At 54.6% G+C, this 13,201-nt stretch overlaps 1 protein-coding gene across 2 annotated transcripts in view; it reads left to right on the forward strand.

Moving 5' to 3' along the window:
* The window catches only part of BCL9 (BCL9 transcription coactivator), a 268,598-nt gene that overhangs the window by 238,225 nt on the left and 17,172 nt on the right, over positions 1-13,201 (forward strand). For both annotated transcript variants that reach the window (XM_075334946.1, XM_075334945.1), the window contains 3 exons: positions 8,354-8,430; positions 10,614-10,907; positions 11,434-11,750. In XM_075334946.1, coding sequence (XP_075191061.1) covers positions 10,669-10,907; positions 11,434-11,750 — 556 coding nt within the window. In that variant the 5' untranslated portion in view covers positions 8,354-8,430; positions 10,614-10,668. The remainder of the gene's footprint in view (positions 1-8,353; positions 8,431-10,613; positions 10,908-11,433; positions 11,751-13,201) is intronic.

A 13,201-nucleotide genomic window follows, 5' to 3' on the forward strand; every position in this document is an offset into this window, starting at 1 on the left:
ATTCCTGCCTCGTCTTCCAGTTCTCTGAGATTCCTGCCTCGTCTTCCAGTTCTCTGAGATTCCTGCCTCGTCTTCCAGTTCTCTGAGATTCCTGCCTCGTCTTCCAGTTCTCTGAGATTCCTGCCTCGTCTTCCAGTTCTCTGAGATTCCTGCCTCGTCTTCCAGTTCTCTGAGATTCCTGCCTCGTCTTCCAGTTCTCTGAGATTCCTGCCTCGTCTTCCAGTTCTCTGAGATTCCTGCCTCGTCTTCCAGTTCTCTGAGATTCCTGCCTCGTCTTCCAGTTCTCTGAGATTCCTGCCTCGTCTTCCAGTTCTCTGAGATTCCTGCCTCGTCTTGCATGCACTGCGCTTCCTTGGAGACTTCTTCCAGTTCTGTGAGATTCCTGGCTTCACCAAATGGATAATAATCCTAAACATACGTCAAAAAGACAACCTCAAAAAGGAGCAATCTGACGGTTTTACAATGGCCCTTACAGTCCCCTGATCTGAACATCATGAAAAAAATCTGTGGCTAGACCTCAAAAGAACAGCATGCAAGATGAGCCGGGAATCTGTGAGAGCCGGGAATCTGTGAGAGCCGGGAATCTGTGAGAGCCGGGAATCTGTGAGAGCCGGGAATCTGTGAGAGCCGGGAATCTGTGAGAGCCGGGAATCTGTGAGAGCCGGGAATCTGTGAGAGCCGGGAATCTGTGAGAGCCGGGAATCTGTGAGAGCCGGGAATCTGTGAGAGCCGGGAATCTGTGAGAGCCGGGAATCTGTGAGAGCCGGGAATCTGTGAGAGCCGGGAATCTGTGAGAGCCGGGAATCTGTGAGAGCCGGGAATCTGTGAGAGCCGGGAATCTGTGAGAGCCGGGAATCTGTGAGAGCCGGGAATCTGTGAGAGCCGGGAATCTGTGAGAGCCGGGAATCTGTGAGAGCCGGGAATCTGTGAGAGCCGGGAATCTGTGAGAGCCGGGAATCTGTGAGAGCCGGGAATCTGTGAGAGCCGGGAATCTGTGAGAGCCGGGAATCTGTGAGAGCCGGGAATCTGTGAGAGCCGGGAATCTGTGAGAGCCGGGAATCTGTGAGAGCCGGGAATCTGTGAGAGCCGGGAATCTGTGAGAGCCGGGAATCTGTGAGAGCCGGGAATCTGTGAGAGCCGGGGGACGGGCCGGGAATCTGTGCGAGCCGGGGGACGGGCCGGGAATCTGTGCGAGCCGGGGGACGGGCCGGGAATCTGTGCGAGCCGGGGGACGGGCCGGGAATCTGTGCGAGCCGGGGGACGGGCCGGGAATCTGTGCGAGCCGGGGGACGGGCCGGGAATCTGTGCGAGCCGGGGGACGGGCCGGGAATCTGTGAGAGCTGGAGGATCACTTGGTAGTCCTACACTTTAACATGACAGTGATTCGGAAGTCTCATCTGGTGCCGAGTGTCTCCTCATCTGACAACCGAACATCTGTGGGGAATTCTGGAGAGACAAGTTGTCGTCACTCTCCATCCGGCATCCAGGATGGAAAAAAGATGGATGTTACAATTTGTCACCAACTTGATCATCCCAGGCCTAGAAGACTCGGCGGCGTCCTCCAAAATCATGGAGGCACACATAGTAGTGGATGTAGAAGATATTGATTGTGGGGTGTACTCATTTTTACCATCAACTAATTTGAGTAAACTGGAAAATTTTGTAATGAGCTACTTTATTAAAGGGGTTATCCGGCTTCTTTGACATTTTTTTTATTTCCCTATTGGGCTACATTGGGGGAGGTAAGTAGATAGAGACCACTTACCTGCCCTGCTGTCATCCCCTCTCCCCCGGCTCAGAGCGGTCATGTGACCGCTCCTGCCGTGATTTTGCTGCTTCCGGTCATTTCATGTCAACATGGGCAGGGCCATGTTGACATGCAAATGTGGAACAGCATGTCGCCTCCCTGCTGGGCTGTACAGTGCGTGACTCCCCGCCCCCTTCCCTGCACCCTCCCACACATTCCCCCACACCTCTTACTCTCCAGTAACCTCCCCCTGCACTGCTGTGGGGTCCGTGACCTGGGGGCGGGGCCTGGCGGCAGCTGCCATGGTGTCAGCGCCAGCAGCGGGCCCCCTGCTCAGGATCACACATTCAAATGTACCGGCATCACAGATCACCGATCACAGATGCCGGTACATTTGAAAGTGCTGATGAGAAGCAGCGCAGCGCAGCTTCTCATCACTGTCCCTCCCGCTGTCTGTGCTCTCTTCAGCACAGCGGTGACGTCACTACTGTGCTGATATGTCCAGAGCACAGACAGCGCGCGAACGTGCAGGAGCGGCGGGGACCGAGGACGGGTGAGTATGTATTCCACTTGTGTTCCCGATGGGGGGGGTTGCAGAGCCATATGTGTGCGTGTGCGTGTGCAGAGCCATATGTGTGCGGGTGCAGAGCCATATGTGTGCGGGTGCAGAGCCATATGTGTGCGGGTGCAGAGCCATATGTGTGCGGGTGCAGAGCCATATGTGTGCGGGTGCAGAGCCATATGTGTGCGTGTGCGGAGCCATATGTGTGCGTGTGCGGTGCAGAGCCATATGTGTGCGTGTGCAGAGCCATGTGTGCGTGTGCAGAGCCATGTGTGCGTGTGCAGAGCCATGTGTGCGTGTGCAGAGCCATGTGTGCGTGTGCAGAGCCATATGTGTGCGTGTGCGGTGCAGAGCCATGTGTGCGTGTGCAGAGCCATATGTGTGCGTGTGCAGAGCCATATGTGTGCGTGTGCAGAGCCATATGTGTGCGTGTGCAGAGTCATATGTGTGCGTGTGCAGAGCCATATGTGTGCGTGTGCAGAGCCATATGTGTGCAGAGCCATATGTGTGCGTGTGCAGAGCCATATGTGTGCGTGTGCAGAGCCATATGTGTGCGTGTGCAGAGCCATATGTGTGCGTGTGCAGAGCCATATGTGTGCGGGTGCGGTGCAGAGCCATATGTGTGCGTGTGCAGTGCAGAGCCTGATGTGGGGCTGTTATTTGCAATGCTGTAGTGATACCAGGTCAGGTGCTGGGGAAGAATACTGACAGGGAATGTGTGTGCAGGGGGCGGTCAGGGGGCGAGGCTGGACACTGGGGCGGGGCTGGACACTGGGGCGGGGCTGGACACTGGGGCGGGGCTGGACACTGGGGCGGGGCTGGACACTGGGGCGGGGCTGGACACTGGGGCGGGGCTGGACACTGGGGCGGGGCTGGACACTGGGGCGGGGCTGGACACTGGGGTGGGGCTGGACACTGGGGTGAGGCTGGACACTGGGGTGGGGCTGGACACTGGGGTGGGTGGTGACAGCTCTGACTGAGGTTCTGCACAGGAAGTGGTCATATTTGCTGGATCTGAATGTAAACCAGAAGCTGCAGAGAATAAAGGGATAATTCAAGAGGAACAAAAGTTAGAAAACAAAAAATAACAATGTAGGTGTGATTTATATGACAATACAGCACAGATAAACTCAAAAATTTTTGTTAAGCTAATGTCGGACAACTCCTTTAACCTTTCGTGTTTATGGATAGAGTTGAGCGAGAGCCTACTCATAACGAGTAGTGTCTGATACGTGTGCATTCCGAATAGTGTGTGCAATGTAACGAGTAACCCGAATACCGCACTATTTGCTACTCGCACGAATAGTGGTTGCTCGTTACATTGTCAGTATTCCCCATTGACTTGCATTGCACACACTATTCGGGCATGGGACACGCGGGCATTAGACAGTGCTGGTTAGGAGTATAGCGAGTATGAATAGTTAGGGACTCGCTCAACTCTAATTATGGGTTTAGGTCAAAATTTTGAGATTTGTTCTTGTGTTCTGTGAGATATTGACTAAAATCTTAGTTTTTCAAAGGGGTTGTACTCACTTATGCTGAGCATTGTGGGGGGGCGTATATAATATACATATACTTATATGTTCATAACCTATTTGTACCCTGTGAATTTTCCACATTTTTTCACTTTACACAAACACATTTTAAAGGAGTTGTCCGACATTAGCTTAAAAAACTTTTTTGGGCATTTATCTGTGCTGTATTGTGATATAAAACACACCTATATTTATTTATTTATTTATTTTTTTAATTTTATTTTTTTTTTGTTTCTGACTTTTGCTCCTCTTCCGTTATCCCTTTATTCTCTGCACATACTTTAGTTACCTGCAGCTCAACCAAACATGACTTTTTCCTTTTCCTTGGTTGCCAAACCTCAGTCAGAGCTGGCACCGCCCAGCTTCACTGTCCAGCCCCGCCCTCTGCACACTCATTGGCTGTCAGTATTCTGCCCCAGCACAGACCTCCAGCAGAGGACAATATGGGCACATATAATGTAAAAATGCGCCCATCCTATAGGAATGCCCTCATACTTGTGCCCCATCCTGTAGTAGTGTGCCCCATCCTGTGGTAGTGTGCCCCATCCTGTGGTAGTGTGCCCCATCCTGTGGTAGTGTGCCCCATCCTGTGGTAGTGTGCCCCATCCTGTGGTAGTGTGCCCCATCCTGTGGTAGTGTGCCCCAGCCTGTGGTAGTGTGCCCCAGCCTGTGGTAGTGCGCCCCAGCCTGTGGTAGTGCGCCCCAGCCTGTGGTAGTGCGCCCCAGCCTGTGGTAGTGCGCCCCAGCCTGTGGTAGTGCGCCCCAGCCTGTGGTAGTGCGCCCCAGCCTGTGGTAGTGCGCCCCAGCCTGTGGTAGTGCGCCCCAGCCTGTGGTAGTGCGCCCCAGCCTGTGGTAGTGCGCCCCAGCCTGTGGTAGTGCGCCCCAGCCTGTGGTAGTGCGCCCCAGCCTGTGGTAGTGCGCCCCAGCCTGTGGTAGTGCGCCCCAGCCTGTGGTAGTGCGCCCCAGCCTGTGGTAGTGCGCCCCATCCTTCTACTCATCCTATAGTAATTTCCCCTGTCTCACCTGTGCTCGTTCCTTCGGTGGCCTGTTTGCTTTTAGCGGCCACAGCCCTCTTGAACGCGGCTGGTGCAGGGGCTGCCACTGACGGCGCTTTATATCGGAGACCAGATTCCCGGGCGCTGCGCAGGGTCGCGCTCTCTATGCAGCTTCTCCAGTGATCAGCTGCTGGCCTCTGATTGGCCGGCGGGTGATCATTGCAGTAGCTGTATACAGAGCGCGCATCTGAGCAGCGCCGGGGAATCTGTCCTCTGATATAAAGCACTGACTGCGCGGCCCAAGCACAGGCAGCGATCAGCAAGGGGACCACAGCCTGCATGCTGCAAGAAGCATCGGGGGCTGCATGCAGCGTACTGGCAGCGTCTTTGTGACCACTGCACTCCGGAATGTGTGGGAGGGTGCGGCGGAAGGTGGGCGGGGACTCCACGCTCTGTACCCACGAAGTCGGCTGTGAAACCCGTTAACAACGTCCTGCCCATGTGGACATGACATCGCAGGAAGCCGCAAAATCCCAGCAGGAGCGGTCACATGACTGCTCTGAGCCGGGGAGAGGGGCTGACCGCACGGCAGGTAGGTAGTCGCTATCTACTTACCTGCCCCAATGTAGCCCAATAGTGAAATGACAAAAAAAGGCAAAATAAGCCGGATAACCGCTTTTAAAAGTGTTTTATTGGGATTTTATGTGATTTTATGAAGCATAAAGAAATTGATACCTGGTTTATAAATATTTTAAAAATAGAAAGGAAAGTGTTGACCCTGATAAAATCCACAGTGACCAATCTCCAGACGTCACACAATTGGTAAATTGAGTCCTCCTGTGTGTGATTTCCTCTCGGTATAACTACAGCTGTTCTGTGAAGGCCTCAGAGGTTTGTATGAGAACATTAGGGCTCAAACTGCATCATAAAAACCAAGGAACCCACCAGACAGGTCAGGGATAAAGTGGGGAAGAGTAAAGCAGGGTTAGGTTATATAAAAAAAAATGGTCCAAGCTCTAAACATCTCATGGAGCATTGTTCAATCCATCATCCAAAAATGCAAGGAATATGGCACAAGTGCAAATTTACCAAGACATGGCCGTCCAGCTAAACTGTCCTTCCAAGAAGGAGAGCACTAATTAGAGAAGCAGATGAGAGTCCCATGGTCACTGGAGGAGCCGTAGAGATCACAGCTCAGGGGGAGAATCTGGACACAGGACAAATATATATGCCACAAATCTGACCTGTATGGAAGAGTGGAAAGAAAAGCCATTTTCGAAAGTCCTGTTTGCAAAAAGACTGTAGGGGACATAGCAAGAATTTATAAGAAGGGGCTTTGTAAAGATAAGAACCATTTGGGTTAAATACAAAAAGTGTGGAGGAAAACTAATACATCTCCCTGAAAATACCATCCCCACAGTCATACATGGTGGAAGCAGCATCCTGCTGTGGGGAGGCTTTTCTTCAGCAGGGGCAGGGAAGCTGGTCAGAAATGATGGGAAGATGGATAGAGATAAATACAGGGAAATCCTGGAGGAAAACCTGTTAGAGACCGCAGAAGACTTTAGACCGGGGCGTAGATTCACCTTTCAGCAGGACAGTGACACTAAACATCCGGCCAGAGCTGCAATGGAGGGTTTATATAGTGTTAGTATCACACAAATCCCAATAACATAAGATTGTGGGGCTGTGACGGTGGCCGGCTCTGTCACATGGCGTCCCGGAGGTCGGACCCCCACCAGTGGTAAAGCCATAGTGTGTGCTATTATTTGGACATAGGCTGCCTCGTTACATGTACACTGTATACAGTATCCACACCCTGTATGGAGTGCCGGAGGTCCGCGGCGCTGGGCGAGGAGGGCGTGTGGTTACATGACATGTAGGTGTAGCGGCTAATTGCTGACAGATTTATGACCCTCGCGGTGTCTTCGCTCCGTCTCTGGCGTCACGTGGGATATTTTGAGGTTATACAATAAAAGTCCCAAATCGCAAAAAAAGTGATGGACTTTCTTTCTGAAATGTGATAATCCGTTTCTGGCAAAGCTGGATGACTGGCGAGTGGGGGGGCGTCCCGCGGTGTTGTACCGGGAGGCGGGGGTCCGGCGGCGGGGGCATGTTACGTGGGTGTCACTGTAGACTCGTGCAGACGGAGAGTTCACACGCGGCATCTTCATTAACAAGTCTTCCATCATTAATTATACAGCGGCCGGTGTCGGGTTCCGCAGTCGCCGCTGCTTCACCGCCTTCTGCTGTTTGGGTTATATCCGTTTCTGGGAAAGTTGGGTGATAACCGATGTCTCTTGTGATGAGTGTCACCCGGCTCTCCAAGCCTCCGGAACGGCAGAAAGACCGAGAAACGGGGAGATGAGGGCCCGGGGTCACCCGGAGCCGTGATAGTTGTCACTCCTAATAAGTATGTAGTTACCAGAGGGTTGTCAGCCGCGCCCCTGAGGATCGCCCAGTAATCACCTGGTGCCCATCATGATTTTGACTTTTGCCTTGGAAAGTTGAGTGAAAACCACTAGGATGGCTATAATGGGGGTCATATTGGTTATTGGTGCGGAGGAGGGCCGCGTGGGTTGGCGGCGGTGGTGGGGAGGGGGTGGGGGAGACACGTGGGTTGGCAAGGAGGGCCTGTCGGGGGCACGTGGGGAAGGGCCCAGGGGGAGGCGCGTGGGTCGGCGGCTGTCGGAAGGGCCTTGGGGAGGGGGGGGTCAGCAAGGAGAGCCCATGGGGGGTGCGTGGGTCGGGGGCGCGTGGGTCAGCAGGGAGGGGCCGGGGGGGTGCGTGGGTCAGCAGGGAGGGCCCGGGGGGTAGGCGTATGGATTGATGAGCGTGGGTCGACGGGCAGTGGGGAGGGCCCTGTGGGGGGCACATGGGGCGGCGGTTAGGAGGGCACATGGGGCAGCAGGGAGGGCCCGGGGGAGTAGGCGTGTGGGTCGACTGGCGGTGGGGGGCACATGGGTCGGCAGCTGCAGGCGAGGGCCGCATGGGTCGGCAGCTGCATGGGAGGTCCGAGGGCTGTGTGGGTCGTCGATGTGGAGGGGGAGAGGGCCGTGCAGGTCACTGGCGCAAAGAGGTAGAGGACCTGCGGGTCACCGGCGCGGAGGAGGGGGAGAGCCATGTGAGTCGTCGAAAGGAGGGGGGAGGGCTGTGTTAGTCGCTGGCGCGGAGGGGGTTGTTTGTGGCTGTATTGGTTCAAGCATCATTGAAAGCTGGGTGATAACTTGTGCACATCTGGGGGTCTGTTGGTTGTCAGTCGGGGGCCGCTGATATGACGGATACCAGATACTTTGTGTTGGTTGCCGTTCAGGAGTCTTGGAAAGCTGGGTGTCCGTGGAGAAGGGCTTGTGTTATCGGGTGTCTGATGATTTGCCCTCTGCTGGGTCAGGTTGGTGGTCACCCAGCTTTCCCATGTGGGGACTGTCAGACGCTTTTCTTGCCTCCTGCTCTGGAGGAGTTAATGCTGCAGTGACTGCTTCCTCCGCTCATCGGCCTCTCTTTTCTCTTGCAGGTAATTGCGCTTCCGTTGCACGGGTCCTCGCTGACGACCAGGATGAGTAGCGCGGTCTCGTGACCCCAGGGGCCCTGGTGAGTAATGCCGAGGAGAAGCCAAGATTAATCATACAAACCGGAGCGCTACAGAGCCCCGAGCGGAAGGCGTGTTCTCCTGTGTGGAGCCGCCGAACCCTCCCTGCCCGCGGCTCTGGCCTACCCCCCCCCCCCCCCCCCCCCCCCCCCCCCCCCCCATGCCCGCGGCTCTGACCTCCATTCCACCCCCCCGCCTGCGGCTCCGGCGTCCCCCCCTCCCCCCCCCATACCCGCGGCTCTGGCCTCCATTCCACCCCCCCGCCCGCGGCTCTGGGCCCCTCCCCCTCCCCCCCCCCTCCGCCGCCCGTGGCTCTGGCCTCCCCAACCCCCCTCGCCCGCAGCTCTGGCCTCAACCCCCCCCCCACCCGCGGCTCTGGCCTTTCCCCGCCCGCGGCTCTGGCCTCTCCCGATAAGAATCAGAGCCGCCAAGCAGGTAGAGCACCGCCCGGTCACACATCCCGGTGTTAGCCATCGCCTTGCATTGTAGAACTACAAGTCGCAGCATATCCTGGATGTTGGATTCTGGGATTTATACATAAAGCTGCGTTGTACAAATCATCGCCGCTGTAAAGAAACGGTAATTTATTCCATATATGCCCCAAAAAAGAGCGGTTTGCAGGACTGATGACATCATGGCTGGTTGTGACGTATCCGATGACGTCATGTCCTCTGTTATTCCTCCTGGAAATGTGTGCCCATATTGACTATTGGGTGTTACAGTAAGGGGTGTGTCCCTGTTTCACTGTCCAATCAGTGCTGACGGTGCTGGGACACACCCCTTCTCGGGAACAGCCTCTTGACAGTTTCCAGGAGGAGTAACAGAGGAATACACAAAATTACCATAAAGGACAGATCCTACTTTTCTAGGGGTTTTGAATCGATGGCCTATCCTTAAAGGGATTGTCCACTTTGTTTCTTCTTCCTACTTAAATGCTTGTATTTGAGGCTAAAAATTTAATTTTGGAATCGGGTTTGATTTAAAAATTTTGCATCCATTTCCTCTCACAGGCTCGTTGTTTTCTTGCACATTCAACTTTGATGTGGTCCTAAATCAGCTGAGAGCTCAGAAAAAAAAATGCATATGTTCCTGGCAAACTGTTAGAAGGAGCTCACTGACTGATTCTCAGTGGACTCCTGCAGTCAGAAATACAGGAATACACTGATGCGATAAAAATCAGGTGAGAGGAGCTCAGGAAAAGACAGATAAAAAGATGCATATGGGCTCACTGATGGATCCTCAGTGAACTCTTCCTGCAGCCGGAAGTAGTTTATACAGTGAGGCGATAGAAATCAGCTGAGAGGAGCTCGGAAAAAGAGACGAGCTCACTGATGGGTTCATAGTGAGCTCATCCTGCAGGCAGAAATCCAGGGATACACTGCAGTGATAGGAATTCTGGAATGTACAAAGACACATACGAGCTCACTGATGGATTCTCAGTTAGCTCATTCTGCAGCCAGAAATCCAGGGATACACTGAAGCGATAGAAATCAGCTGAGAGGAGCTCAGAAAAAGATACAAGCTCACTGATAGATTCATAGTGAACTCATTCTGCAGCCAGAAATATAGGAATACACTGCAGTGATAGGAACTCGGGAATAGACAGACACATATGAGCTCACTGATGGATTCTCAGTGAACTCCTCCTAATAGCCAGAAATACAGGGATACACTGAGGCGATAGAAATCATCTGAGAGGAGCTCGGAGAAAAAGGTAGTTAAACAGATACGAGCTCACTGATGGATTCTCAGTGAACTCCTCCTGCAGCCAGAAATATAGGAATACACTGCAATGATAGGAAGTCGGGAATAGACTGACACATACGAGCTCACTGATGGATTCTCAGTTAACTCATCCTGCAGTCAGAAATACAGGAATACACTGAGGTTATAGGACGTGAACGGTGCACATTTTTTAGCCCTTATACATTTAGGTAAAAAAAAAATCCCTTTTTAAGGGGGTCGGGATCCCCGGTTCTGGTGATCGGTGAGTATTATTCCGGCCTCCTGTAATCCGGTGACATTGAGGTGCGGAGGGACGTGATTGCCGCTTGTTTACCAGCCACTTCTGTTGGCTGCGCGGCGTTCGTTTTCCCGGCGGTCCGGGCGTGCGGCGCTGGCTCCCATTAGGTGCTGTGTAGTCGGGGAGCGACGCTCGTGACCCGCGCCCCCTCTTGTCTTGCAGTGTGCCCTGGCGATGCCCGGCGTTCCCTCCGCAGCGACAGCCACATGTCCGAAGAATGCTGGAATTGCAGGAGGGGAGAACCCACTTCAACAAGAGAGAGCGAAACAAAAAGGAAAAGGACGAGCAAAAGGACAACGCTGACAAAGGCGCTGCACAGAAGGCTCCGCTGAAGCCCCCCAGCCCCCCAAAGAACCTGGCGAGCCCCACCGCGTCCGTGACCGTCAGCTCGGGATCTCTGTCAATGCATTCCAGTAACCCCAAAGTGCGAAACTCCCCGTCAGGAAACACACAGAGGTAGGACCCCCCCCCCCGCACCCCCCCCTACTATAATGCTATAAACTGTGCCGCCATATTGTGCCCTGATATCCTAAAGCTTTTCTATGTGTTATGCTGAGCGTTTATATGGACCCTTGGGGGCATTAATGCGGGGGTCATTGCAGGGTGTGAGCGTGTATTATGTCGGGGGGGGGTGAGGGTGTGGGTGTTCTTCTGGCGGTTGTGATGTCAGCATGTATTTACCCTCCGCAGCCTTCGCTGTGTACATATAAACAGAGCCGTGTATTGACAGAGCCACTCCGGGGAGTGCTCGTGTCATCCGGCCCTGCGCTATGGCACGTGACCCCCGAAAACACCGCAAACCACTGCCAACGAGGATGGGGCCTGACCCCGAAACACCCACAAGTGGTCAAATGGATGGGACTGGGCTGTAGTTCCAGGCTTGGCCATATAAGCAGGGGGGTGCGCTGTCGGGTACATCGATGCCGGATTATAGGGACTTTGCCGGACGGTCACACTCATACTGTTTTCTTCTGTTTTCCAGCAGCCCAAAATCAAAGCCAGAGGTTATGGTCCACCCTCCCTCCGTGATGTCTCCTTCTGGCAACCCCCAGCTGGACGCCAAGTTCTCCAGCCAGGGGAAACAGGGAGGGTCCGCCAGCCAGTCGCAAGCGTCCCCTTGTGACCCCAAAAGTGGCAACCACACCCCCAAACCGCTACAAGCCCCCGGGGGCAGCATGGGGCTGAAGAACGGGGCCGGCAACGGAGCCAAAGGGAAAGGCAAAAGGGAAAGGAGTATTTCTGCCGAATCGTTCGACCAGAGAGACCCAGGAACCCCCACTACAGACTCCGAAATTAAAGGTGCGCCCCGGGTCTGGGCCCTCAAGTGGGTGGGGGGGGGTTAATTTTGTTTGGGATGATCGCTCCTCATGTCAGTATAGAATGATGATCCTCTATTATACTCTTCAGCTGCATTCGCAATTGTTATCTTCCAGCTGTCTGTCTGCACAGTACTTGATTTAGTAATTTGCATTCTGGGAATTCTTTTTTACACCATCCTGCGCTCTCAATGTGGATTTCCAGGGTTTTTTTTTTTTTGTCCATTTGATCCCTCCTCTTCCTTCCTTCTGATTCTGGTCCTTCTGATCCTCCTCCTTCCTCCCTCCTGCTGCTGATCCTCCTCCTTCCTCCCTCCTGCTGCTGATCCTCCTCCTTCCTCCCTCCTGCTGCTGATCCTCCTCCTTCCTCCCTCCTGCTGCTGATCCTCCTCCTTCCTCCCTCCTGCTGCTGATCCTCCTCCTTCCTCCCTCCTGCTGCTGATCCTCCTCCTTCCTCCCTCCTGCTGCTGATCCTCCTCCTTCCTCCCTCCTGCTGCTGATCTTCCTCCTTCCTCCCTCCTGCTGCTGATCCTCCTCCTTCCTCCCTCCTGCTGCTGATCCTCCTCCTTCCTCCCTCCTGCTACTGATCCTCCTCTTCCTCCCTCCTGCTGCTGATCCTCCTCCTTCCTCCTGCTGCTAATCCTCCTCCTTCCTCCCTCCTGCTGCTGATCCTCCTCCTTCCTCCCTCCTGCTGCTGATCCTCCTCCTTCCTCCCACCTGCTGCTGATCCTCCTCTTCCTCACTCCTGCTGCTGATCCTCCTCCTTCCTCCCTCCTGCTGCTGATCCTCCTCTTCCTCCCTCCTGCTGCTGATCCTCCTCCTTCCTCCCTCCTGCTGCTGATCCTCCTCCTTCCTCCCTCCTGCTGCTGATCCTCCTCCTTCCTCCCTCCTGCTGCTGATCCTCCTCCTTCCTCCCTCCTGCTGCTGATCCTCCTCCTTCCTCCCTCCTGCTGCTGATCCTCCTCCTTCCTCCCTCCTGCTGCTGATCCTCCTCCTTCCTCCCTCCTGCTGCTGATCCTCCTCCTTCCTCCCTCCTGCTGCTGATCCTCCTCCTTCCTCCCTCCTGCTGCTGATCCTCCTCCTTCCTCCCTCCTGCTGCTGATCCTCCTCCTTCCTCCCTCCTGCTGCTGATCCTCCTCCTTCCTCCCTCCTGCTGCTGATCCTCCTCCTTCCTCCCTCCTGCTGCTGATCCTCCTCTTCCTCCCTCCTGCTGCTGATCCTCCTCCTTCCTCCCTCCTGCTGCTGATCCTCCTCTTCCTCCCTCCTGCTGCTGATCCTCCTCCTTCCTCCCTCCTGCTGCTGATCCTCCTTCTTCCCTCCTCCTGCTGCTGATCCTCCTTCTTCCCTCCTCCTGCTGCTGATCCTCCTTCTTCCCTCCTCCTGCTGCTGATCCTCCTCCTTCCTCCCTCCTGCTGCTGATCCTCCTCCTTCCTC

The sequence above is a fragment of the Anomaloglossus baeobatrachus genome, chromosome 2 (genome assembly GCF_048569485.1).
Source record: "Anomaloglossus baeobatrachus isolate aAnoBae1 chromosome 2, aAnoBae1.hap1, whole genome shotgun sequence".
NCBI classification, from domain to species: domain Eukaryota; kingdom Metazoa; phylum Chordata; class Amphibia; order Anura; family Aromobatidae; genus Anomaloglossus; species Anomaloglossus baeobatrachus.